Source organism: Kryptolebias marmoratus, linkage group LG20, assembly GCF_001649575.2.
Source record: "Kryptolebias marmoratus isolate JLee-2015 linkage group LG20, ASM164957v2, whole genome shotgun sequence".
NCBI classification, from domain to species: Eukaryota; Metazoa; Chordata; class Actinopteri; order Cyprinodontiformes; family Rivulidae; genus Kryptolebias; species Kryptolebias marmoratus.
Window position 1 is genome coordinate 12039157 of NC_051449.1, and position 27838 is coordinate 12066994.

The 27838-nt window shown below is 43.4% G+C and overlaps 1 protein-coding gene across 1 annotated transcript; it reads left to right on the forward strand.

The window, feature by feature from the left end:
- The first annotated feature begins 1316 nt into the window (after positions 1–1316).
- ptch2 (patched 2) lies at positions 1317–27609 on the forward strand. The gene is made up of 23 exons (XM_017422545.3): positions 1317–1469; positions 2834–3026; positions 10953–11142; positions 11227–11296; positions 11394–11485; positions 13669–13777; positions 13893–13979; positions 14120–14241; positions 15119–15266; positions 16195–16326; positions 16434–16589; positions 16752–16844; positions 16936–17061; positions 17932–18319; positions 18413–18937; positions 19459–19601; positions 19726–19906; positions 20001–20281; positions 21220–21357; positions 21620–21762; positions 24214–24619; positions 24723–25278; positions 25395–27609. Exons 1-23 carry the CDS (start codon positions 1317–1319, stop codon positions 25427–25429), a joined length of 4467 nt encoding a protein of 1488 aa, XP_017278034.1. The 3' UTR covers positions 25430–27609.
- Positions 27610–27838: the final 229 nt, after the last annotated feature.

Genomic DNA, 27838 nt, shown 5'->3' on the forward strand with positions numbered 1-27838 from the left:
ACCTCTGTAATGTTTACAGCCTATTAAATCTGACATAAGGAATGGATACTTCTGCAGTGTCTGTCCAATCCTTTTACAAGAAAGAAAGAAATGTCTGCTCAAAGATCTTTTTTAGGTATGGAAATATGGTGTTATAGAAACATACTGCAAGTTTCTTGTAATGCATAGTATATAAATAAAAATGATCAAGTATGGTTTCTAAGAGTCGAGGACCTTATGCGGCTCTATACAAACTTGTGTTTTGTGGAGAAGTTGGTAAAACTGATTTTTTTCAGATGTAAAAATTGCAGACTCCTGATCTGGAGTGATATAAAAAGTGTTGAAAGATCTGAAATTCCCACACCTTCCTCCCTGAAAGCAAAATAAATTTTAAAAATAAAATGAAAATGAAAATTAAAGAAAATGAATCACGTGTTTACATTAAATTTCCTATAAAAAACAGAATTACCTGCTCTTCTCTCTCACATTCACGCATAAAATAGCTGCAAACTGTTCGCGTGCACGCCTGTTGCTCTTACATCAATAGATGCGCGACAAGCTGGAGACCAACTGCGGGTGGGAAAAAAAAAAAAAAGGGCTCCGAGAGTGGCGTGCACGGACACGCGCGTGCGTGCGATAGCGTGCGCGTCCACGTAAAGTTTATTGAAAGAGTTCCTCTCCCCTCCTCCTCCTCCCCTTCCTCCCCTCCCCTCCCCTCCAGCCCAGGCAGCTGCAGCCTGNCCCCGCCCGGCACCCGCCTGGCTGGTCCCCCCCACCCTCCCATCTCTCTCCACTTTGGTGAGCTGTTGCTTAGCAGCTAATAATAGGCGATGTTTGCAAAGTAATTTGCCTCTTCCTTGGCCAATGGGAGCCGGAGCACTTTTCCATCAAACCTCCCTTTTCAGGATTTGCCGAGAGGCGAACTTCTCCAAATGTTACCGCTGCGGGATCGAAGTTAGACTTGACGCGGACGGCTCAGACTCTCTCTCAGGCTACTATTTACTACAACTCCTACTACTACTACAACTACTACTGCTGCTGCTGCCGCCGCTGCCGCTGCTACAACTCCTCTCTGAGTTTCCCCCAAACTCTCGGGACGAATGAAGACAGAAGGATCCACACGGATTTGGGCGCATAATGTTGGGATGGAGTTTCGAGACTCGTTTGGCTCCTCCGTGGACGAGTAGAACAGCGAGGTTTCCGTCGCCGGCGGTGCCGCCGCTGCTGGATGCGCTCCGCTTCTATGTTGGATTACTGCCGTCTCTTTTCCTGAGCTCGCGTCGATTCCTCCGTGTCGCATCGCTCCGCGCGCCCCCAGCTCATCCCCTCTGTGGACTATGGCCTCGGACCGCGGGGTCCCGGGGGCCACCGGCGGCGTCTTTGGAGACTTGCCCCCGAGTTATGCGCGCTCCCAGCCGCCCGCGAACCCAGACCTTCTCCGGAGACCCAGCTACTGCCACGCTGCTTTCGCACTTAAACAAATCTCAAAGGTGATGCTTTTTTATTTTTGTTGTTGTTGTTGTTGTTTTGTTCGCAGTTTAGAGAGGGCAGTTGTCACCCAGTCGGGGAAAAGCAAATAAAAAGTCTTTAATTTTAGGCGTTTTCTAATCCTGATTGGACTCTGTCAACAGCTCAACAAAACTAAACAAAACAAAACAAAACAAAAAACTGGGGTCTGAGGACCACCAGAGCTCCCTGAGACAGACAGGAATTAGGATTAGAGCAAAAGAGAAACCATCCGGTTTAATATAAATTATATGTTGTGTCTTGGCATTTTGGCACCCCTCTTAAATAACATCCTAACCTCGCTGCGTGTTTGAATGGACCCGAGCTTCTCATTCATTTTTTTCTTTCTTGCTGATGGGGAGTTAGTGGAGGGCTTGTTGTTCCCTTTTTCACTTCCAGCCGTGCTGTCTGTGCGTGTGTTTGTGTGTGCAGCCAGCGGAGAGCGCACCGCACTGCGCTCGGGGTCTGTTTGGAAATGTGGTGGGTCCTGTAGAGGAATTCACTGATTGAGTTTGATCTGACAAAGCATCTTTGGACCGCCCGGATGCTTGGACGTGTTTCAGCACTGCTGAGAGAAAAACCACAACAGCAGAGCAACGTCCTCTGCAGCGGTGACATTTGGAGCCCTACTCTGGGGCAGGGATTTGGACATTTAAAGTTAAAAAGGAGAAATGGAGGAGAAAATTGTTAAAAGACAATGCAATATGATTTTCATAAGATTCAATACTATTTAATACTAGCCATACCTGCATTAGTATCAACTTGTGTGCACACAGAATTCTTACTTCTTTATGTTTTTATAACTTTATACTGTAAATACTTAGCAAAGAGAGCATTTAAAGTGTCTAATACAGCGTGACATGTTATCTGTAACACTTTGCCTTCTATAACTTAGAAGATTAGGTAGATAGATCTTTAGTATGTTGACTTTTTGCCTGATCAGCTTCTCAGTGTCAGCACAGCATCAAAAGTAAATGATCTCTGCATAGATTCATGTTGAAACTATAGGAACAACCATGACATTTAAATCCTAACTATGAGCCATCATTGGAGTTGGACATGAGACTCTAACTAGAATCATTTTATGCAAGAAAAGGCATTGAGTCCGGATTGAGTCTGTGTTCAATCTAAAAGCCTGTCTCAGCTTTATATCCGACAGAATTCTAGGCTCCAGCAGCATGTTCTGTCAAACGCCTTGGATAGTAGTTGTCACTGTGCTCCACAGTTGAAACTCGAGGACTGCATTAGTGATGCGCGGAGAAATGTGGACAAACAGTGATGCGATGCATTATTTGGTAACGCTATAATCGTGTGCTTTTTCTCGCCCTCCCTCCTGCATGAAATCCAGGGAAAGGCGGTAGGTCAGAAAGCTCCTCTGTGGATCCGGGCGAGGTTCCAGGCCTTCCTGTTCTCTCTGGGCTGCCACATCCAGAGGCACTGTGGGAAGGTCCTCTTTATCGGACTCTTAGTGTTCGGGGCTCTGTCCGTGGGACTCCGAGTCGCAGCCATCGAAACGAACATCGAGCAGCTGTGGGTTGAAGGTGAGTTTAAGACATTACTCATTTACTATGGCACGTGTGTGTGTGTGTGTTCAGCTGTGTTTGTATAAAGCAGCAGCAGAACCATTGTTATCTTCTTCACATATTTGATTATTCTGTAATCTTCTCATCTTGTGTGTGGGCTTTTAAATCCAGAATGCTTGGCTTGACAGAAGCGGTTCTTTTTATTAATAACAAGAGTTTGAATGACAATAATGTGCTGGTGGGAAGATGCAAGGTGACCACATGAGTGTGTTTTAGTGTCATGAAAGGAAATAGGTGTTCAGAGACTGATACACTGGGTTGTCTGGCTGGAATCTTGAAAGAGCAGCAGCAAAGTTGAGGCTTTGCAAGACTTTGTTTGAAGTGGTTTAATGAGCACACAGTTCCTGCCTGTGCTTTGTAGATGGGATTTTTTTTTTTAGTACACCTCTATCTGAAAAACACAACCACATATCTGACACTTTTCTTTTAAACTGCTTTCTGCTCCTCTTCTGTCAAACAGAAACACACTCTTGCTTGCTTACAGAATTGCCTCCTTATACATTTCACCGTGCTCGCCTGCTCCTTCCCGCTGCACTTTTACGTTATCTGCACATATTCAGAGGCGAAGGCAGCTTTATTTAGTTTTTCACACTGGCCAAATTCCTTTTAAACCCTCAGGCTTTCTGTGCCGGGCCTGATCCCCGCAGCAGATGGACTGTGTGAATGGTTAGCCATCTTTGAGGGCTCTGACCCCTCCCCCCCTCAGGCTCCCTGTGTGGTCCCTAACTATTCTTGGATTCCATTCAACAAGAGGCAAGCAGGCACCACCTCCCTAACCCCCCCTCCCTAACCCCCCCTCCCTTCCTCCTTCTCTCCTCCTCACCAGAAGAAAAAAAAACATATAAGTGAATGCAGCTGAAGTTTACCCACCTGTTTTGCACGCTCTAAAAAGCGCCACAGCAGTTGGTGAATATAAACAGACTCTATAGGGTTTTTTAAGCCCACCATGTCACCAGAGGACAGGAACAGGCAGCTCCCACAGGACCTGCGTGGAGGTGTCGCAGGAGTCCCACACCGCTGGTGTCGGGAGAAGTGTTGGGCGGCCGTACGCTTCACTTGCACAGGAATTTGAACAAGCCCCCCCTCAGCCACACTTTAAAACACATTCTGCATAGATCGTAGGCACTAAAACTATTAGTTTGAGATGTGAGGAAACCCCCGAATTTTGAGCAAAAACAAGAACAAGGGATTGAAACGGTACTGTTGCTGTCCCCTTTGGTTTCCATCTGGTTAGTGGGATTACCTCTTGAGCTAATTGGCCGAGTTGTCTTTTAAAAGAGATGTTTAGATGTTTGTGTGCCAGTTGTTTTGCTGTGGGATTCAGAGAGTTGAACTGAAAGGGGGGTCTGAAAGGGAACGCTGTGCCTTTAAGAGGCTGTGGCCATGTTTCTAAAGTTTCTGCCTGCCTTGTTTCCACCAATAGCCCATTGACAAAGCTGCTAGGGCCTCAATGGAGAGTAAAGTGGTTCGGTAACAAGGAGAGGTTAGTTCTCTCTCTGTTTCCCTCTCACACACACACACACACACACACACACAAACAGGGAGCAACACACACTCATGCACCAATGCACATGAGCCAGAAAGGAGGAATAACCTGCTCACAACTAAGATTTCAATTGAAGGGACTCGAAATGTTGTGATTAGACTTGATTAAATGTTGTTTTTGTTGTATTGTAACTGAAAAGATGCATGTCTAGTGTAAACATCCGGACTTCTATCCCAATTTGCTCAGAGTAAACTAGCTGTGAATCGACACCGTATGTGTTAACACTCTGCCTGCAAGGTGTTAAGGAGCATATGCTTCCTATCATATATTCATACGGGAACCTGCCCCTAGAGTTTTCACACTCACTCACTCACACACACACACGCGTACGCGCAAATACTTGTCATCTTTGTCACCTCAGGCCGTGTTCAGCTCGCCTCGCCGTTTGTCAGCCTGCCTAAATGTTCCTGTCTGTCTGCCTGTGTTTATACTTCTACCTGTGTGTCTGCCTGCTTTGTGAAGTCGGGCCACCGGGGCTTTTTTAATCGCTTCCTCTCGTTCTTCAGGACTAAAACTCTGTGAAGCAGAGCAGCTCGTGTCTAGAAAGAGTAGATGGAGACTTGAAGACTTGAAAAGTAGTTCAGTATATTCTTATCTTTCCACTTTTACTTGCATCAGTTGGCTTGACTTGAGGATTTTTGTCCATCTGCAGCATGAACATGGAACTTGTTGAAGCTGAAGGATTCATTACACCTGCTTATGTGATGCAAAACGCGACAGCATCAGGGTGTTTAGTCTGTGATGGGGATTAGGACCTGTTTCTGGCTCTGCCTCAGAGAGAGAACCTGTGGCAGACACGACCCATCAAAACACCTAATACTCACACAGACTCTGCTTTAATTGACTGGAGGGATGACTCCAGATCAGAACAAGTGTGTTTCACATTCATTCATGGATCACACAAATGCTTAAGTTGTATCTTATTACTTTAACCCACCTAATTAAACACAATTGAAATTTTTCTGTCTGAGATTATAGTGAGACCTGAGCTCTGTATTGTTCACGATCAGAAAAGAAAGATCATAAAAAGAGGTTCAGGAAGAAGACAGGGATGAGAGGAGACAATAGGGGGGTTGGGGCAGGAACAGGGTTTATGGCTCTTGCTCCTGCTTTTTTCTCTCTCTCTCTCTCTTTTGGTGGTATTTTTTCCTGCTTCACATGAACAAACATCAAATGCGAGACCGACTCCTGGATTTCTTCATTTTCCAACAAAGTGCAGCGTTTTCTTTGGCTCCAAAGTTTACCATAATCTGATTGTTTATTTTTGTGTGCGTTGCTTTAGGCAGACTCTTTCTACTGGTTGTTCTATCTTCACAATGCCTTACTTAAAGACAAGCTTGTTCTGGAAGGTGGAAAATGGACTGCATGTAAAAAAAAAGGTTGTGTTTACTCTGACATCAACTAAACTCATCTTTCTTGGCAGGGTTTGGGTGAGGCATGACAGACATATACACAGACTCAAGCTGTCCAAATATGAATGCAGTGAGACGGGGCCTAGCAGTCGCACCACATGTCCCATAAAAAAGTGTAGGAAAGTGGGGGAGGTAGCAAGCGTACACAGTCCCCATGAATGCATAGTGACTGAAGTGCTGCTTTATCATGCAGTGAAATTAGACAGGATATGAGGAGATCAAGAACTAGATTGATTAGAAGAAAAAAAAAGAGAGAGAGACGCTGGTTGAGAAAAAAAACAAACACCTCTGAGTTTACGCAAATGAGTAAATGCACACGTGGGCATTTCGGAGTTTGGAGCAGTTTCTCTAAACAAACCTCAGAGCGGCGCAGCAGGTAAATGCTATAATTCATTGGAGTGCACACAGCGGCCCAGTTCAGACAGAGAAAGGGAGCTCTATGAGGCATTATTGGAGGTGAATAGTGCGCGGTGGTGCCCCAGCTAGATAAATAAACTCCCAGCGTTCAGGGCCCGAGACCTCACTGGTAGAGAGAACAAACAAGACCAGAGTCAACCTGGGTCACTTCTAAATGTTTATTTCACCCTCCTTCCTTCCATCCTTCAATTTAACACTACCTCATTCCATCCTTTTTCTCAGCATCCCCCCCCCCCAAACACACATCAACATACAGACCAGGACCACCCCCCTTACAAATAAACACACAATGAGCAGCGATAAGCATATGACAGACACATGGCTTTTGCTTTCACTGTACAGGAAACGTGAAGATAGTGCTTCATTTCATTTTCATGTGTCAATTTTGCCCCAAAGTTTATCACATATTTATTAGTTTGTGATGATCAAATGCTTATAGTGTTTATAAAAAACAAAACGACTCCTTTATGTTTCTTTTTTGTTCAAAAACTTGGACTGCTGGTGTCTTGGCTACACTGAATGTGATATTCTTAGAAAGGCGACAAAGCAACTAAAAAACAGGATAATAAAACCTCAATCAGTATAGTGTGGCACCTTTTCTCCTCTTGGTGAAGAGCAACCTTTGTCTCTGCTCTGGGCGAAATAAAGCAACACCAGTCACCTTAGAGTTTGCACCATTTGCGTTTGTCTTTAAACCATGAAAGAAAAAAAAAAAACAACAAAAAAATAAATAAAGAAAGAAAGAGGGAGACTGAGACTGAACATTTTCTTGGTACTTGGGAGGGAAGAAGAAGAGAGAGAGAAAAAAAGAAATGCTTCTTGGGCTCAATAAATTCATTTCTCATCTGAATGCGACCAGCAATGTGGAAAAATTTTGCTTTTCAGGCAGGGATGAATGTATGTTTCAACCACACATTAAGCAGTATTAGCGGTCAGTGGAGTGTCTAATGTGACTATTTTTCACAGTGGCCAACACTGCCCATGATTAGCATAATTAGCAGAGGCAAGCCTATACATATGGAAATAGAAAGTGCCTAAATGCCAACCGTGGTGGAAATTTATGTGTGGTGGCTAACACCACTGGCACATCTGAATAGAGTGTAAGTGAAACTGATTTTTCATCTTGTTTTTGGTGTTTATACAGTTGTGACTTCAGGATAGGTGGCTGTGGTGGACCTGCAGAATTTAATCAGACTAAAATTGATGATGTTGTTTTCTTGTGTTAATGCACCGAATAGGATTATCCTCTTAAATCATGCTGTCTTTGACAATTCATGAAGAGATACACTGTATTTCTATAGGTAAGACAGCAACGTGCCAGCTTCTCTTTTGGGCTCCCATCTTCACCCTCCCATGGCTGGCTCTGGCATTGTTTTACAAGCTGGGAAAGTTTAGGTCCATTTGTGAAAAAGCTCTTTTCTTATTCTGCTGTTTGTTGGGAAACATTTGAAAGAAATTGAAGGGCTGAATGACAAAAGGGGTCTGCATTCAGTCTGGAGCCGGACTGAAGGATTGTATGGAGGAAAGGCCCATCTGCTGGGAGCAGCCTGCTTTAGGCGGTGCCCTGGCTGGGGGATGCCATAGGGCAGGGGCGCACTTAGGACCTAAAGTGATTGATTCTGGTCAGTTAACTTTGAAAAAAATATCTTAAGATTGGTTTTGTGATAACAGCAACATAACCAGGGGAATAACATTCTCATGCAGTTTCTTTTTAGCTTAAGTTTTGTGTTAAAATCAGATGTACCCTCCTTCTCATGTTGACACGCTGTGTAAATAAGCTAAAAAATGGCAAGTGAAAGCATACATGTCACTTCCAGCCCTCTTCGTTTTGGGTCTTCCTCTGTAGCAGCGTGGGGCCTTTCAGTGGCCCCCTAATCCAGCTAATCTACCACACTGAAGTTTGAAGGTGGCCTAGTCTGATCTAGCATGGCCTGGAACGGGAACCAGGCCTGTAAGACACCATGAAGACTAAACTGAATAGATCGAAACACACACGAAAGTGGATTTGGTTTGTCTCAGATTTGAGAAGCCTCACATTTCCCCCTGAGTAAGGTATTTCTGGTTGTTTTGTTCTTAGTGATGGGAGGTTCAGGTTGGGAGGCTGGTGGAAATGGGGTCCAGTGTTTACACTGGTGCATTCATACTTGCAGGATCAGGAAGACACATATTAATGCAAATATTCCTTTTATAGAAGGCCATGGAACCTTGTAAAGACTTGCCATTATATTTTTTTCAGTTCACCTTCCTAGTGTTGCTTTCAAAACATATTTAGTAATGAAGTAGTGACTAACAACTTCATCTTGCACCTGACAAATTCAGATCTACAAAGGCAAAGGTGATATATATAATTTATATTTTAGGTAAGCACATGTAATAAAACTACTAGCTGCTGGTGTGATATAACCCCAGTTTCCATATTCAAAGGAGCTTTCTTCCCAGGGTGGGAAAATTTCTGAGAGCTGTCTCTTTAAGGCTGTTTGACACACAGGCTGAGTGAAGGGGGAGAGTATGGGGTATAGTGAAAAAAAGTGAGAAACAGACAGTCAGGAAGAGAGAAAGAGGGAAGAAAAGGATAGGAGAAACAAGCAGAGGTGGAAAAAGAGTGAGGTTAGCATAGCGGAGCAGCGGCGGGCTGGGTTTCTGTGGAGCTCTGCAGAGTTGGGTGGTTGGGGCCGGACCAGGGGCCGAGGAGTGAAGGCGAGAAAGAGAGTAGAGAGACGACCGGCTGCCTGTGTGGTCCAGATGGGAGGAACGAGACACAAATAGCTATAATTTACTTCAGGAGGCCTGTAATTACAGAGCCAGAGTCTCTCCAAGCCACCCAGTTCCTGTCGGGATCAAAACCCTGCACTGCAGAGGTTAACATACGAAATGTCAAAAAAGGTTTAACAGATGTCAGAAAGGTCTGCAAACGGAAAAGCTCCCATTTTGTAGAAGTCATTTTTGATTGGAAATCTGTTGGACTGAAGCTAAGTGAAGTCATGGTGTGCTGAACATATAATTGCTGATTTGCACCTAGTGTGACATTTTTTTTGTTTTGTTTATTTTACAGGTACATGACAATGTGAAAATGATTTAATAAGGCAAATGTGCTCCAGAGCTTACTAACCACAACAGTTTCAGAAAATGTAGATATTTCATTTTATACACATTTTCAATAGTAATTCTTTCACAAGAAAAACTTTAGGACATCATTAATTAGGAAAATATTGTTGGGACTATGTATTTACTATAGTTTTATATTTAACCCATTTTAGGGGGAATTTTGTTTTCATGATGCACTAATTTCAACACACAAAACTAAAAACAAGTCAGCCTGATATTTTCAAGGCCCCGTGAATGTAATTAAAGCCTTGAAAGCGAAGCCTAGAAATGCTGGACTGTTTCTCCAAGGCCCAGAGTTCTAACCTGATCTCACACTTTAGCGGCAAAGGCTGAGTAGTTTGTTTTTTCTTTTCTCCCCATCAATTATCCCCCAGCCTGTTCCAGGCTGGGGGAGGTGCAGAGAACGTGAGGAAAAGAAAGAAAGGGAAAAAGGGGAAAAAGAAGACAGAAAGAGTGAGACGGATGGAGAGAGAAACCAATGCAGTTGGGTTGGAAGAAAGACGTAGATGGTCGAAATGAGATAAAGCCAGAACAGAGCTTAACACGGTAGAAGTAGGTGAACGAGGGATGAGAATTTGCTTGAGAAAGGTGGTAGCGCTTGTTTCCAAACTTTGCAGCGTTCTTCTTTCCCCCCCTCCCCGCTTTCTCTTTCTCTCTCTGGGGTTGTCATGTAGCGGGACAGCAAGAGGGGCAGACAGGCTCTCTGTGATCCAACGCGGCATGTTTCATGTCCACTTGGCACAGGCACAGATCCCCCCGGCTGGCAAACTCTTTTCAGGGCAACCTCCTGTAATTAGGGGGCTGGGGTCTACCACACTGCACAACATAGCTCTGCCTCTCTTTTCTCTATGTTTTAATCTTCTTTCTAACTCTTTTCTGCTCATCAGAACCACTGAAATTCATATTTTCTTAACTTCCTGAATCAGTTATTCTTGTTTCTTTAAAAGCTTGTTCATTCTTCTCTTCGACTCTTCTGTTCTGTTTTCTTCTGGACTTTTCATCTAAACAATGTCAGGGTTAAACATGGTACATAAAAACAGAGAAAAGCTAATCCATAACGATCCTTTTCCATGAGCTCAGAATGTTTGAGTCCATATCTGCTGCCCAGAGCACTACAGTAGAAGGTTTTGGGCCATCAGAAAGCTGGTTTTGCTAACTAACAGAGCACATCTGTTTCACAGAAGCAGCCAATGAGAAACCATATTAGTCATTTCTCTTGGCCAGACACTGCCTTGTGTGAAGTGCCTTCAAAACCAACACTGGCGAAGGGCAAGGGCGTTGGTCAATATACGTGTGTTGTGCAAGCGTGTGTGCATGCATGTGTGCATTACTAAAAAAGTTTCTCTTTGTACATTAAAATCAAAACCTTCTGTGTTAATTTCTTCCCTCTTTGTTGCTTTCTAGCTGGCAGTCGGGTGAGCACAGAGCTCCGCTACACCAAGGAGAAGCAGGGAGAGGAGTCGGTATTTACCTCACAGATGCTTATCCAGACCCCCAAAGAAGAGGGGACTAATATTCTTACCCAGGAGGCTTTGCTGGTTCACATGGAATCTGCCCTGTCTGCCAGCAGGGTGCAGGTGTCACTGTTTGGAAAGTAAGTGGACCATACATAGAAATTTCTAACATTATTGCTTTTGTCGCTAAGTTGCAATTTAACTTTCATTTTCTTTTCTTTTAGATCGTGGGATCTTAATAAAATATGCTACAAATCAGGAGTGCCTATCATAGAAAATGTCATGATTGAAAGGGTAGGTTGACAAAGAAATTACTTTTTATTCCTTTAGGTGCACATTTCTCACTGTTTTGTTGGGTTTAATCATTCCTGCTTTCTGTCCCTGATCCCAGATGATTGACAAGCTTTTCCCCTGTATGATAATCACCCCATTGGACTGTTTCTGGGAAGGGGCCAAACTACAAGGAGGTTCTGCTTATTTACCGTAAGTCTTGGAATTTCCAATCCAACATAAACCTTCTTTGCAACATTACAACGCTTTATGGAAGGCTTGTGCTCTCTCTGCACTGCGACTGCCTCCATCTCATCCTGCTAGAGTCTTTTGAGGGTCAAAAACATTTGGCTGGATGGAGACATACAGTTGGGCTTTCAGTGGTCTGTCAGTGGGTGCTGTGACTGACAGCAGCGGTCAGTAATAGAGTTCTTTTAGGGTCCGAGAAGGGGCTGGAGGAGGTGGTGGTGGCGGGGGTCCTGACAGGGAAATTCAAAGGGAGAAGGTTAGGGAGAGATGCAGCAAAATGAGGGAGGGATGGAGGGAAAGGAGATGGCTGTAGCAGCAACTGGGTGGTGGGTTGGTAGAACAGAGGGCGGGGAGGCGGTGGCAGTGGTGGTGGTGGTGGCGGTGGCAGGGGAGCCCTTTGGGTCAGACAATGGTAAGCATTCTTTCAGTTTACGAGTGAGTGTCCATCAGTGCAGGGGCCCCAGAGAGGAGGGGTGGTGGTGGTGGTGGGGGGGGTTCCTCACCCGAACGGCCCGTCGAAGTACAGGCTGCGCTNGGGGGCGCGGCTTTGTCAGCTCACGGCTAACACTCGGCATTCTCATGGTAATGCTCTGGGCTCCCAGCTCCCAAGTTGTCCAACAAATAAAATGGGCAGTATTCAAGCCTCAAGTCCCCCGAGAAGGACAGAGAGAGGCTACAAGACAGCTAACAGTGGAGTCTGGGCGTATTCGCAGATTCAAGTTTTTTTTTTCTTTCTTTCTTTTTCTACCTCCTTTTTTTGTGGAACAAAGTTCTCTTGAGAAATAGAGTCACTGAAAGGGATCCCTTTTTTGTTGTCAGAAGTGATATTTCAATCGAGTGCTTACTTTAGAAAAGATAGTTTAGATCATAGCAGATGTTTTTGTGCAGAGAAATTATTTGTTTACATATCTGTTTGAGTTGACTGCGCCGTGTTGCATGACAAGCCAGCACATACAGAAACAAACTCAAGTTTCCCATCCTTAGCATCTCCCAGTTGGCTTGTGTGAAACACTGAAGAAGGGAGAAGGGGGTCTTTGATGATTCACACATCATCCAAGCCTTCCCGTAATCCATATAAAGTTTTCAACATCTGTTGTTATTTATTAAGTGTTCATTACTTGTTTTTTATGCTCCATTAAAGAGAACTAGCTGTGGTGAATGACAGCAGTGTCAGTTTAGGAGACTTGTTTTAGGTGCAATAGAAGGGGAGGAAGAGACATTTTGAGGGAGACAGATTGGGGGAAAGGGTGAGGAGTGAGCGTGGCGGGGAATAAACTTAGGGGAACAAAAAAAAAGCACCAATCTATGAAAAAACAAAAGGACCCGGGCCTCGTTCAGTCAAGCAAAAACTAGCTGATAAAGGAGTGTCTTTGCAACCGGCAGCAAAAAGGAGCCTGGTATGTGTGAAAAAGAGAGGAGCTCTCCTCACAGGCCACTGAAGGATCTGAGATGCTTTTGAATTATTTTATACCCTGGTCTTTTGCTTTATCATTCCAAATTACAGAACTTAGACAAAACAGTGAATAATCACTTCCTAAAGCCTAAAATATTCAGTTACACGCTGTGGGCGTTGTTTAAGCTCATTTTAAGTAGCAGCAATCAAAAATGTCATGTATATTATAAAGCACAAAGCATGGAAAAGAACTTGCTGACAACTTCAAACGATGTAACAACACAAATGATACTCAAAAATAAATGATTTGTCAGTAATTGTCTCTCAGCAAAGTTTAACTGCTCCCCATGCCTCTTTCTCCTTGCCCTTAAATCATTTTTTCCTCTCCCTCCCTCCCATCCATCCTTATCAAGATGTTTGGGAGGCAGAGGTAATTGTTATGACTCAGTGCAGGGCACCGAGGAATGAAAGTGAGCAGGCAGCCACCCTGCCTTTTTCCTGGGCATTGTGGCAGCGTGAAACAGGATAATAAACGCTATTTTATCCTGTATCTGCAGCTGGCCTCCTCCGTAGGCCTGTGCAGCAGAAAAGCAGAAAAAAAGCAAACCTGATCGATTCTGTTCACAGTAAAGATAAGCAGTAAAAATAAAATAAAAAAAGTTAAGATCAGATAAGATAGTTTAGAAAACTTTCCGCTTTTATGCACAAACTGTTTTGTGCTGATTATGACCACAAATGTGTGTTTGCTCTGCAGGGGTATGCCAGATATCCAGTGGATGAATTTAGATCCTGTCAAACTGATGGAAGAGTTGAGCCAGTTCACATCTCTGGAAGGATTTAAAGAGATGTTGGACAAAGCCCAGGTGAGACATTGAAACATATATGATTTACTAACTCAATAGAAGACTTCATTCTCTGAAGAACCGGTTACTTATCAGCACAGATGTTTTTAGATACTAAGACGTTTTGATTCCCCAGGTAGGACATGCTTACATGAACAGGCCCTGCCTCGACCCTTCAGACCCCGACTGCCCTCTCAGTGCACCCAATAAGGAAAAGGAGGAGGTAAATTTATACATATAAATTCAACTTTAACTGATTTTGTAAACAAGATGTAGTAGTTTGAGCTCTGAGTGGAAAAAAAAAAATAGATCAAAAACGTTTTCAACAAACTAACATTTTTTTTTGACTGCTTGTCTATTCAGAGTCCTGACATTGCTGGGCGTCTCCAGGGTGGTTGCCATGGTTTCAGCCGGAAGTTCATGCACTGGCAGGAAGAGCTCATCCTGGGAGGGCGGGTCAAAAGCAGTCAGGATACTCTGTTGAGGTGTGTACATCTAAAAAGAAGAAAACCCCCCCCCCAAAAAAAACAGGCACTGCATTACAAGATTTATTTTGCATCAACAGAGGATAATACTAAGATGTGATTTTCACCAGCTGAGCAGATAGACAATCCGTTGCTGGATCTGTGTTTAACCTCCATGAACTCTGCAAACACATGCTAGGAATGCCTCAAACTGGGAGAGATCGTTTTCCCGAATGACCCCGCTCTTGGATAGGCTAATTAAAGATGATTGACAGCCATATAAAGCCTCCCACCCTACTACGCATTTGTTGCACAGAGGAACCAAAGAACAAGGAGAAAAACATATTTATCTGTAGCTTGCACAAGCGTCTTTTTCAGATGATCGTAGGAAGTCATGCTTTTTGTTTTTACTGTCATCGAGTGGATTTAAAAAACACGGTCAGTACAAATGAAGTGACAGGACTGGGTCAGAGGCCAGATCAAGACCCATGGAAGCTCAAGACTTGAGACATGAATGAAAGAGGATTCTAGTTCCATCCGTGTGAGTCACACTTACTCCTTGGTGTGATTTATGATTTTTTTTTTCTTCTTTTTTTCATTTTGGCCTGTGCCAAGAAAACTTGAAGACATCTGGGATCACAACCTAGAGACCATCAGGCAGACTAGATAACACCTGCTAGAAGTCAGACAGGCAGACATTGCCTAGAAAACACCCTCTTTTAGCCATTTACAGGCATTTGCAGAGATGTGTCAGGTGTGGAGATCAACTGAATGACTTTTAATGTCTGAGTTATGAGACGGATAAGGCTCAGCACACAGTGAGACATTTTTACAAGGTTTTGCGGGGGGGGGTTTAAGCTGTCTTGTTTTGTCCTAAGTCGGTTGATGTGTTTTGCAGTGCGGAGGCCCTCCAGACCATGTTCCTGTTGATGAGCCCCAAACAGCTGTATGAGCACTTTAAAGACGACTACGAGATCCACGACATCAACTGGAATGAGGAAAAGGCTACCGCCATCCTCGAGTCCTGGCAGAGGAAATTCGTGGAGGTGCGAACACGTGCCAGTTTCATACAGTATATTCATTACTCGTTTCAAAGAGCAAAAATTGGCATAAATAAAGATGTTTTGCATTTTTTCTCCCTGCGCGGCTTTACGCTGCATTTATACACACACTTACGCACACACACTCCAGGACTAACTCTGCAGTGTTTGAATTCCATCAGTCTTCAGCTCCCTTGTAAAGTGAATCGCAGGGCAGAACAGGGCACCAGGTTTGTGTGTGCGTGTGTGTGGATGTGTGTGTGTGCGGTAGGGCAATCATCTCTCTCTGTCAGAGCCCTAGTTATAGGAACAAGCTGTTGCCGTGATAGCTGACACCCACCACTGCGAGGGTAAGGGAGGGAGGGGAAAAAACCGAGGGGATGTGAAAGGGAGGAGGGGGTAACAAACTCTAAAAGTAAACTGACGGAGACACGAGACCCCCTCCTGACACATTAAAAAACAAGAGCAGATCTGTTCAAGATAGCAAAAGAGGACCTACATGTACAGGTAAATCACCTTTTTGGGGAGCTTTGTGTCATTATTGGAGCAGCGAGCAGAGTAGCCGCCTGAACCATGTGATCCCATTCTTTTCACCTTTGACCTCACAACCTCTGGCATCTGTGCTCATTACTCCTCAGTTGTCATACACACACACGCACACACACATGCTGCCACATGTAAAAACACATTTGCGCATTCATGCTCACTTTCAGACATAAGTATGTTTCCAAGGCACAAGGGCCTTTTTTCATTTAAAATATGAAGTATTGAAGGGAGACCTGGAGAAGGAGTCACAGTTCTGAACATATTTAAGAACCAGAACGTGCTTTTAATTGTTTGTTCTGTCTAACAAGTTATAAAGAGCGTATACTTTTTGTAGGCTTCATGTATAGTTCAGTTGTACAGTTTGTTTGATCACACGTTTCTCTTTCAGGTGGTTCACCAGAGTGTCCCAGCTAACTCCAGTCAATCCATCCACGCTTTCTCTACAACAACCCTCAATGACATTATGAAATCCTTCTCTGATGTCAGTGCCATCAGGGTGGTTGGGGGATACCTGCTCATGGTGATTAACTCATTCTTTTTCATTAACTAATGGGATGAAGGACAAATCATGGTGTATTCTTTGATTTTTTTTCTAAAAAAGTATATTTGTGAATTTCTTCTCTCTAGCTGGCCTATGCCTGTGTAACTATGCTCAGGTGGGACTGTGCCAAGTCCCAGGGGGCTGTTGGACTTGCAGGGGTGCTGTTGGTGGCCCTGTCAGTAGCAGCAGGCCTTGGTCTTTGTTCGCTCCTTGGCCTCTCCTTCAACGCTGCAACTACACAGGTACAAGACAGAGAAAATTGCATGTTTTATATGGTTTAAGAGGTGATTTGACCCTAAAAAAGGGGGGTAGTCCTTTGATTTAAAGCCCAAAATTTGATGTTACCTTACTTCAAATGTTCATTCTGACCCTTTGGCCCTGCATTGATGTGTTTCCCATCCCAGGTGCTTCCCTTCCTGGCACTGGGGATTGGTGTGGATGACATGTTTCTGTTGGCTCACTCCTTCACAGAAACAGGAAGTAATATCCCCTTTAAGGTACTTTAAAACATCTCTTCTAGACTGCTTTCCTCTTGTGTGCTTTCCTTCTCTTCCTTCTCTGACCTGTTTTGGTGTTTTTCGCACAAAGGAGCGGACGGGAGATTGTTTACGTCGCACCGGCACCAGCGTGGCTCTCACCTCCATCAACAACATGATTGCGTTCTTCATGGCTGCCCTTGTGCCCATTCCTGCCTTGCGAGCGTTCTCGTTGCAGGTAAGTTATTTTTTTTCCTTCTTCCTCTTATGCCTGCGCAAAGACAGCACAACAAGCACACAATCGCACACCGTGAGGCCTGAGGCTCCTTTGCAAATGAAAGAGATAACTTAAAAGAGGTGACATTTATTCAGAGCAAGAAAAGTCTTTGTTCCCTGTTTTATTGCCACTGCACCTAGAGGGCCAACTTTTTTTTGTGGATGCATGTCTTTGCATGTGTGTGTGTGTATGTGTGTGTGTGTAATGGGGAATACTCAGAGTATAGTGAGCGGCGAACAGACTTAGAGAAGCAGACAGAAAGAGAGAAGGAGAAGGAGGGAGGAGTGGATCAGTATATCACTGGCCCGTCAAAGCGGTTTTCTCTGATCTGTGACTAAACTGTGGGTGGTCTGAAACACACAAACACACACACACTCACACACAGTTGTACACACACTGGAAACCACATAATAGAATGTCAGCTTCAGGGGCTGGGGGTATAGGAGTGGTGGTGGAGGTACTGTTGAGGGGTGATGTGTGTGTATATGTATATATATATATATATATATATATATATATATATATATATATATATATATATATATATATGTATATGTATCCCTTCTACTTTTTTCATTCTTTTAAATAGAGTACTTTTGGTGTGTCATACGTCCTGGCAAACTTAGTATTCCTGGCAGTTGATTTACAGCTGGGCTTTTCTTTACTTAGTGGGCTGTGTTCTCAGACCCTGAAAAAAAAAAGTACTGACTTTTCCCAGCTGGGCCCGAGTGTCTATAATTTCACACAGTGCTCTCTGTCTCTTCTCACTTTGTATTTCTCATTTTTAAATGTTTTTTTTCTCTCTCTCTTTCTCTGCTTTTTTCTCCCTAGGCGGCCATTGTGGTTGTGTTCAACTTTGCCATGGTGCTGCTCATCTTCCCCGCCATCCTCAGTTTGGACCTCCATCGGCGTGAGGACAAGCGCTTGGACATCCTATGCTGCTTGTACAGCCCCTGCTCCGATCGCGTCATTCACCTCTCGCCACACGAGATGTCTGATGCCGGCGAGCAACCTCACACGCCGACAACAGGAGCCGCACATCCACACCAGTACGCTGCTGGGTCGACAATCACCACCAGCACCCAAATCACGACAACAGTGCAAGCGTTCACACAATGTGATGCAGCGGGACAGCATATTGTTACGATCCTGCCACCGACTTCACAGATCTCCACCAGCCCTGCCTCCATCATCGTTTGCCCCACCTCACAGGCTCAAGGTATCAGCGATCTATCTGATTATTATGTTAGTGTATAACATTTAAGTTAAATAAATATAAAAAAAATTTTCCATTTGTATTTTCTCCATTTAGCCATCTCACCTTCCCCTACCACTACCTCTGTGCCCGACCCCTACGGCTCCCAGCTCTTCACCCCTACTTCCAGCTCCACACGAGACCTCTTAGCCCAGGTGGAAGACTCCAAATCAGGGAAGAAGTGTGTTCCGCTCCCTTTTCTGCACTGGAACCTGTCCAGTTTTGCCAGGGAAAAATATGCCCCTCTCCTTCTCAAGCCCAAGAGCAAAGTCATTGTGGTCGCCCTCTTCTTAGGCCTCCTGGGTCTCAGCCTGTACGGGACCACCATGGTGCACGACGGCCTTTACCTGACTGATATTGTGCCACGTGACACCAAGGAATATGACTTCATAGACGCACAGTTTAAGTACTTTTCCTTCTACAACATGTACCTGGTAACCATGGATGGATTTGACTATGCGCGATCTCAGCGGCTGCTGATTCAGCTGCACAACGCCTTCAACTCTGTTAAATACGTGGTCAGAGACGGCGACAACAAACTACCCCGCATGTGGCTGCACTACTTCCAGGACTGGCTCAAAGGTAAAATTAAATAAATAACAATCAGGAACAGTAGTATTAGTTTTTAAGGGAGTCTTTCTCCTCTTGAGGGATTTTTTAAAAAAATATAAAAGAATCTCACTGAGTGGGGCAGCAAAGTTAAAAAAAACAGCAGTGAGCAGAGGGTGTAGGGCGGAGAATGCACAAAGGGTGAGTGAAAGTTCACTCACGCTGTTTTTCGCTCTCCACCTGGGCTCAGGGGTGTCGTAGTAGATAGGTTGAGGTCATGGGTTATCTCTCCGTGCGGGTGTGCACATGTGTATGTCCTTAGGTTAGAATGTGTCAGAGGCTCAGTCAAGAGGAAGTAATAGTTAACCGGTCAATCGGGGCCAACTAGAAAGGAAAAAAAAGAAGGAAACATGATATTTTGCATTTTCAACATCACTGAGTGTGTGAACAGACAGTTGGAAAACCTTTTTATTTTTATGGGAATAGAAATCGAGGCATTTCTAAATAAGAGTCCCAATAATTTTTCCTCTTTGTGTGTTTTACCTCACACATAGGTCTTCAGGCTGCTTTTGATGCTGACTGGCAGGCAGGCAGGATCACTGCCGACAGCTATAGGAACGGAACAGAGGATGGAGCTCTGGCGTATAAGCTCCTCATTCAAACCGGCTCCAAGAAAGACCCTTTAAACTACAGCCAGGTAGGTTTCAAGACCTGCACTAAAAAGAAAAAAGAAAACTTTTAAAACTGATAAGCAGATGTCACTGTTGTCAGTCTGTGGCTTAATAAAACCTAATTGTCCCTTTTGAATTGTTCTTTTCTAGCTGACCTCCCGTCAGCTGGTGGATGCAGAGGGTTTGATTCCCCCAGAGGTGTTTTACATTTACCTTACAGTATGGGTCAGCAATGACCCTCTGGGCTATGCTGCATCCCAGGCCAACTTCTACCCTCACCCCAGAGAGTGGATTCATGACAAATATGACACTACAGGGGAAAATCTGCGCAGTAAGTCTTTTATCTTGAATATATGAATTTTTGCTGAGTGGATGCACCTGAAAATGCTTTGCTGCATGAATAATCGTTTCTTCTTCTTTTGCAGTCCCAGCTGCAGAACCTCTGGAGTTTGCTCAGTTCCCCTTCTACCTGAACGGCCTTCGGCAGGCCAGCGACTTTGTGGAAGCCATCGAGAGTGTGCGAGCCATCTGTGATGAGTTTAGTCGCAAGGGTGTGCTCAACTACCCTAATGGATATCCCTTCTTGTTCTGGGAGCAATATATTGGTCTCAGGCACTGGTTCCTGCTGTCGATCAGCGTGGTCTTGGCCTGCACCTTCCTGGTTTGCGCGATTCTCCTGCTCAACCCCTGGACAGCTGGCATCATTGTAAGTTGAAAATCTCACAATCCTACAGCTCTCATGTTCCGTCTCATCTTTTTCTATCACCTCTCTGTTTCATCGTTTTAATTTTTTGTCTTATTTCGCTTCCGTCTTACCTTTCATTTTTCATTTTCTTTCTTTGTTCTTTTTTCAGTATAGCTATAAAAACACTTTTGGATGCCCCCCCTTTTATTCTAAGGAGGGCAATAGGGTACAAATGCACAAACAGACATAAGGCTGTTCTAATTCAGGTTTGGCCAGCCTTAGAAAAGAAAGCAAAAAGGAACAAATCAGGTTTCACCCTTCTGAGTCCTCCACCACATCGACTCAAAAATCAAAAACTCCCTTTGACTGAAACACATTTATCATATTTATGTTCTAAATCTGGTTGTGTCTATTTACATTGTGGTTTTTAATAGCAACAAACATTTAGCATCAAGCATTTTCTAACAAGACTTGGTGGCTATTATATTTAAATATTGAAAACAAACAATCAGGCTGTTATCTTGCAAACACACCCAAACTAACTAAATTCACAAGTCCATGGTTATATATAAATATGGTGAAAATGGGGAGTGAAAGGGTGCCCACACACTGCTGTCTTAGATACTGTCAATCAATTTATCCACCTCAGGGAAGAAAGATGAGAAAGACAACGAAGGAAGACAGAGAGGAACGGGGGACCCTACTAGCCTAAGGGTGGGAAATTTGAACCAACGTGGTTAAGATTTTAGAAATAGGGAACACAGATTGTGTGGCATAAGAATGCAAAAAGACTCAACCTACTCATTAAAATTGACATAAACATTGTGTGAAATTGTATAACTGAATGTTTTTTTTGTCAGCTCCAAGTTTTTCATTTACAGGCTGCTGGATTGCTCCATTTTTCCTGCTCAGGAGTTGGTAACATCTCATTTCCTTGTGTGTGTGTGTGTGTATTTCAGGTGTTTATCTTGGCCATGATGACTGTGGAGTTGTTTGGCATCATGGGCCTGATTGGCATCAAGCTCAGTGCCATTCCTGTGGTCATCCTGATTGCCTCGGTGGGCATCGGAGTGGAGTTTACTGTTCACATTGCATTGGTAAGTTAGAAGACTCAGCAGAAGTCAATAGCGCACAAGTAGATTAACGTCAGAAAGAGTGAGCAACAGATAAACAGAGATTTTGTATGGAGCTATGTCCCTTTGCAGTAAAATATTTGTGATTGCAGATTTGGTCCTTTATTTGGTCTCTTAGCGAAGCGTAGTAGTAGTCAAGGCTTCCCAAGCCTCACCACAAACACATTTCGTGTGATCGGAAAGATTTTCAACGTATTTCTTTTTCCCTCTTTCCCCTCTGCCACAGGGCTTCCTGACAGCGATTGGCAACAGAAACAAGCGCTCAGCAGTGGCATTGGAGCACATGTTCGCCCCAGTGGTTGATGGCGCAATCTCCACGTTGCTGGGTGTTCTCATGCTGGCAGGGTCCGAGTTTGACTTCATCATGAGGTGAGATGTGATAGCTCTCTCTGTGTATGTGCGTCCTTGTTTAGCTTCATTTGGGTGCAAAAGAAAGCCCAGAAGGGGATCGGGGCTGTATGCAGGTGGAAATGTTACACCCCTATTTATGCACAATCGGTGACAACTACGCAGCTGGTTCTGTCACTCCAAGAGCACACACATCGTCAGAGTGCAACAAATGGGGAAAACATCAGTGGTGTGTAGCAGCTGCTTGTAAACATGGAAGTGTTCTGCGGCCCACTGGGTGGTGTCTCTCCCCAACTCGCTCTCACACAAACACAGGAATCTGTAAAAATTCCTATCATCCGTTTGGCATTCTCACTGCCTTAATAAAAAAAGTGGAGCTAATTTTGAACTGGTCAGCAAGTCATTTGGTCTGTAGCCCACCAACAGACAACATTCCCCTCTCCCTCTCTGTGTCTCCCCTATGGAAATGTGTGTGTCTACATGGCTGAGTGTAAATCTTGCACTCTCATGTGTGTGTTTTCTACCACTTTATGGTTAAAATGGGGGGAAAAAAAGAGAAAAGCTCCATGTTTTTAAGCTGAATGTGGTCTCGGCCCATACCCAAAACCACAACCTTGAGCTCACAGGCTGCACCAGGCCTCCATGACATAAAAAGCAAAGTTTTTGTGGAGAAACGGAGACAGAAGCAAAAGGGAAATGGAGGAGAAGTACTGTGAGGGTGGTTCTTGTAAATGGTTTGATCAATGGTTAATAAAAGAATCCTCCACAGAATTGTAGCTGTGTAGAAGTCAAGTTAGAAAACAAAATGTTTGATCGTCATTAATGGTGTTACAAAACAGTTTTATTGCATCTTGGCTGTTGTGCGTCAGAGGACGGGGTGAGACAGAGGGGCCTGGTCTCTGTTGGAGGTCTTGTTTAGCTGTAGCTGTAGTCGAGTAAATGGGGTGATCCAATGCTGGCTAGCTGGGGAGTAGGATAAATACGCTGCTGTAAACATCTCCTGGCCTTGTAACGCACTGAATAAACAGCAGGCCTGATTCAACTCTGCTCAGAGACTGCTCACATACACACTAATGGAGTGTGCATGCACATGTCGACACACAAAGAGAAACACACATATGTATAGGCATGTAAACACTGAGAACTCTTTCCCACAGACATACACACACACACATATATATATGTATATATATATATATATATATATATATATATATATATATATACACACACACACACACACACACAACTCTCCAAGCCTGACAACGACTGGAAAAGATTACAGTTTAAATAAACAACAAAATTCCTGACAGCGAGACACTGTTGGAGGTCTGACCATCGTCTCTTTCTGTCTTTCTTTCTCGCTCCTCTTTTCCACCGCTATGTACACGCACAAGAAACGGTGAACAATGAGATTTCATAAAAGCAATAATTACCTACTTGTATGCTCAGTTTTGGCATGTGAATATGTTTTTTTTTTATTATTATTATTTTATTTGACACAGCATGCCAATTATTTGTTGACGAAATGAGAGCAAATAGAGGGTGTAGATTACTTCCAGCGTGAAAACCGTGAACTTTTTTTCTGAAGTATGACCTTTGCCAATAGAGTTGTAGTAATAATCATTTCAGCAGTCCATTCAAGGAGAAGTGTGTTTCCATAACACTCCTCAGCTATTATCCCTGCCCTGGCTGACAACCCCCCCACCCCACCCCTTCATACCAGCATCATCATTTTAAAATTTTTTTCTTTCATCCCACTTTTTTCTTTTACCTCTTAAAGTCTGGCTGGTGGTTAGCATCTCACTGTCTCTCGCTGTGCTTTCTGTTAGTGTTTAAGTGGAGTCCTCTCTAATTTTCTTGGGGAGCTCTTTCTTGTGGCCTGCCTCCACCCCTGGCCTCCTCAGAGCTCCACCGAAATGCACACACACACACACACACACAAAACACATGCACACATACATACAGAGTAAGTAAAAAAAAAAAAAAACAAAGTAGGAGAAAGTCTTGTAGCTGCAGTACTGGAGGCATAAAAGCATGTTTAAGTTGAGTGGGGAGTCAGATTAACGCCCCCCCAACCCTGCCTTCCCTTGCCTTTGATACACAACGTCGGGTTTTCCCTGCTTTCTTCCCTTGAGCCATTTCTCTTCCTCATATGCAATTTATGTTTGTATGCTTGTACGTTCACGTTTTCTTTAATGTTCTTGTTCAAATGAAACAACCTTCTTGTGGTATTGCATGAAAAGAAGAAAAAAAACACCCCTGTAGTTTAATAAAATGCTTCATGTTACACTTTTCCAGTTTTATTTAAAAGTGTCATGAGTTTGGCTCATAAAGATTCAATCCAAATTTCAGCCCAAATATATCTGTATTATTCATATGCAAAAAAGCAAGATTTCATATAAATAGCATCTTTTTAAAATTATTATTATTATTCTCTGAACTAATGTCTCATATTGCTGCGTCTTTCAGGTATTTCTTTGCTGTGCTGGCCATCCTGACTGTTTTGGGGGTGTTGAATGGCTTAGTTCTTCTCCCAGTCCTCCTCTCTATGATGGGCCCTCCAGCTGAAGTCACCCCTGTTGACAACGCCAGCTGCCTGCCAACGCCTTCCCCCGAGCCCCCGCTCCCTCCACCAATGACCCACCATGGGTACTACACGGGCCATCACAACCCACGGTCGCCTCGTCAGCAAGCCTTTTCGGAGTCGTCCGACTCTGAGTATTACTCTGAACTGACAACAACGTCGGGGATCGGAGAGGAGGATTATAAGTACTGTGATCGGAGTGCGTACCAGGCATCGCACACCGGCATTCCTCCTGCAACGTCTCATATACTGCTGGAAGCCAGCAAAAACCCCAGCTTCCCCAAACTCACGGTACGGCCAATAAATCCAAAAACCTCACCGTTTTGCATTTGTTCTAAAAATCTTTGTTTTGTTTTTTTCCATTAAAGTAACTTTTAAACCTATCTGTTTGTAGGTGGTGAAGCCGTTCAGGGAAAATGCCGGCGGTGGGAAGGTCGAACCGTTGTGCGAATCCTCTCACAACACACAAACACCTCTTGGCTCCCAGGTTACCTGCTGGGATGGAAACAAGCGGGAGCAGCAGAACGGGCTTCAGAGACACGCAGCTCAGTCCGCGCAACATTTACCCAGCGACAGAGCTCACTTTCCTGGGAGGACTTCTCAAAGCGGCCCCAGCCTGCAGAACAGCAGAGGGCCCCAGCCAAACAGGACTAATGGGCCAAGCTATAATCATAGCAACTCTGGAACACAACAAGGCTCCACTGGGGGACCTATTACCATGGTTACAGCAACGGCCTCTGTGACAGTGGCGGTGCATCCGACCTTACCAGGGGCGGCGTACCAAGGCTACATGCATGAAGGTTTTGACACGGACAGCGAGTTGGACTGTTTTGAAGCTGCTAAAAGGACTTGTGGTGACAAAACAAAATATTCTTCATGTAAGAGAGACTCTTTAGAGCTGCAGGACTTGGAGACAACACAGGGCCAGACAGAACTTGGCAAGACACAAGGTGAGTTGAGTTTTGCACCGGATTTCTCTCTGACCCACAAAAACATGTCAAGACAGGCAGTGAGCTTTAACACAGTTTCCTTTTGCTAATTTGTCTCTGTGTTCTGTGTGCTGCAGGTGGGCTGAGGATCCAGGCATCCAAAGACTGCTAGGCTCCGTCCCACACCGTGTCTTCTCACTTTGAGCCCCTGGTTCCCAGAGCACCTTGATGTCCACAAGGCGTCAGAATATGCCTTGAACTCTCAACTGTACATAGACTTAGACATAAACACAAAAAACAAAACAAACAACACAAAAAACAGGATTCACATCAAGGACATGAAAACAATTTTTTGTTTTAATAATTATATAAATTTATGAGTATATATTTTAATACTAAAAAAAGAGGGAAGCTATTTAAAAGAGTACTGTATAACTTGGGTATACTCTTGTGTAAGATGTAAAAGATTATTTTTATGTGGCGTGGTTGATGTTTTTTTATCCACCACACACTGTATAGAATAAAAAAAAGTGTTCTATATGTTTTCACAAAAACGCAAGATGTTATTAGGTTATTGAACATACATGGTCAGTGTTTTATTTCTGTTTGTATTGTTGTTATTTTGTTGCTGCTACACTTCAAAACTATTATTGCCTTAAAAAGTGCAGTACCCCCCACCCCCTTTTTTAAGGCGAACGAAATACCTTTCACAGTATTGCGCTGTGAGATACTGCATCAGTTGTATAAGTAAACACATTTTTTTCAGTGTGCACTGTAAACAAAAGCAGATACTGTTTTCCTAACAGCAGTAACCGCCGTGCCTTCAGTATGTCCCCTTATGTCTTGATGACAGCGTTTAAAGCTCAGTATTATGTTCTCACTTTGTTGTAAATACGTGTTTGTCTCGTCGAGACACAGAGAGTTTGTCTAGAAGCAATAGCAGATGGAACTTTATTGTTTCTGATCATTTAGCCATCAAGCTGGCGGTACGACACCTAATTCAGATTTTTATTATTATTATTATTATTATTATTATTATTATTATTATTATTATTATTATTATTATTATTAAATCTGCATCAGGTTGTCCCAATGTCCTCTGCAGTTTTAAACTACTTGAAGGAGCTGTGATTTTTTTTTTTTTTTACTTGCAGTTTTTGTAAGCTCTAATGTAGGTGGTGCTTGTTTTTGTCACTTTCTGTTTGGCAAAAGTGTCGTTCACCTTCTTGTGTTCATTTTAAAAGGGAATTCAAAAATGCAAAGGGAGTTATTTTATTTTATTTTAATATTCCCCCCCCCCCCTTTTGCTGGCTGCTTTAGAGTTGAAACAGTATTGGTATTGTTACGACTCTTAAATGATCACATTACAAAAAAAGGTTCAGTCTTTCAGAATGCCTCAGTTTGCTTTGACTCATTTTCTATTTTTTTTTGAGGCACATCTCTTACACTCTGCATTACACTTTTTTTTTTTGGTCATTTTTAGTTTTTTTTATTAGCTTGCCTCACAAAGTTCCAGTTCAGTATTGGTCTCATCACTGCCAGGTTAAATTGCAGGGATAAACGTGCAGATCTGTTTTTATTTTTATGTCATATTAAATTGGCAGCTGTTTCTTTCTCTTTTTTTTTTCTTTTTCTTCCTTTTTTTTTGTAAGTATGAAAGAGGAGTCAAGTAGCTACTGCAAGTTGTGAATAATTTAAGCCGAACAAGCAAAGCACCAGTCACAGTTTGATCAGAGCGCAGTCAGCTTGGAGGGTGACGTCACATACTGGTGAGGATGGGGGGTGGGGTGGGGAGTAAGCTCCTGCATTGGTTTGTAGTTTATTTCAAAAGATCTGTTAATGTCATGCCTTATAAATTATTTATAATAAATTTTTTATTTTTGTAGTTTGTACAGATGCTAGTATCTAGACCGAAGTTCTATTTTTAAAAGAGTAAATATATATATTATAAATAAATATATCTATTTGTCACTGAGTCGGTTTTTTGTTTTATTGTGCTGTTTGCCTTTTGGGGTGGGGGTTGAGGTGTCATGTGAGGGAGGGGATGACAACAGATTACTGCAGAGGCCTTTTGTTTTGTAATTTTATTATCATTATTATTTGCGTGCGTGTTTGGAGCAAAGGGGGCAGTTGGAGGACCATGAAGGAGGAGGTGTGTAGGAATGTACACACCTTGTGTTTTAATTTTCCTCTTGGCCCTCCCTTCTTCATTGTCGTTTTTAAGATGTTCTTGTCCACGTCTGAAACACTGTGACTTCTGAAAACTATGCTCAAGAAAACCCATTTGTGACCGTGATGTTCCCTCACCTGCTATAGAAATTAAACTAACAGAATAAATTGAATGAAAATGTCTTTGTCTTGTGTTTGCTCATCTTTTTGAGTGCGTGTGGTTTCGTGCAAACCTGCAAAGACGGAGAGCTGGTATCACTGCTGCAGAGAAACTTTACTGAGTAACTGTACTCAGTCAGCTGTTTTTTTATCAAGATTCATTGGTGAGACATTGAACAAAAGGTTTACTTGAAAAATGTGGATATTTTAAGGCTGAAATCAGATTACAAACACTATTTTTGACCCTCCTGAA

Coding starts and splice junctions, on each gene's coding strand:
- ptch2 (XM_017422545.3), top strand. CDS start 1,317: ATGGCCTCGGACCGCGGGGTCCCGGGGGCCACCGGCGGCGTCTTTGGA. Junction 11,143..11,226: donor CAGGTGTCACTGTTTGGAAA/GTAAGTGGACCA, acceptor CTTTTCTTTTAG/ATCGTGGGATCTTAATAAAA. Junction 19,907..20,000: donor TACAGGGGAAAATCTGCGCA/GTAAGTCTTTTA, acceptor CTTCTTTTGCAG/TCCCAGCTGCAGAACCTCTG.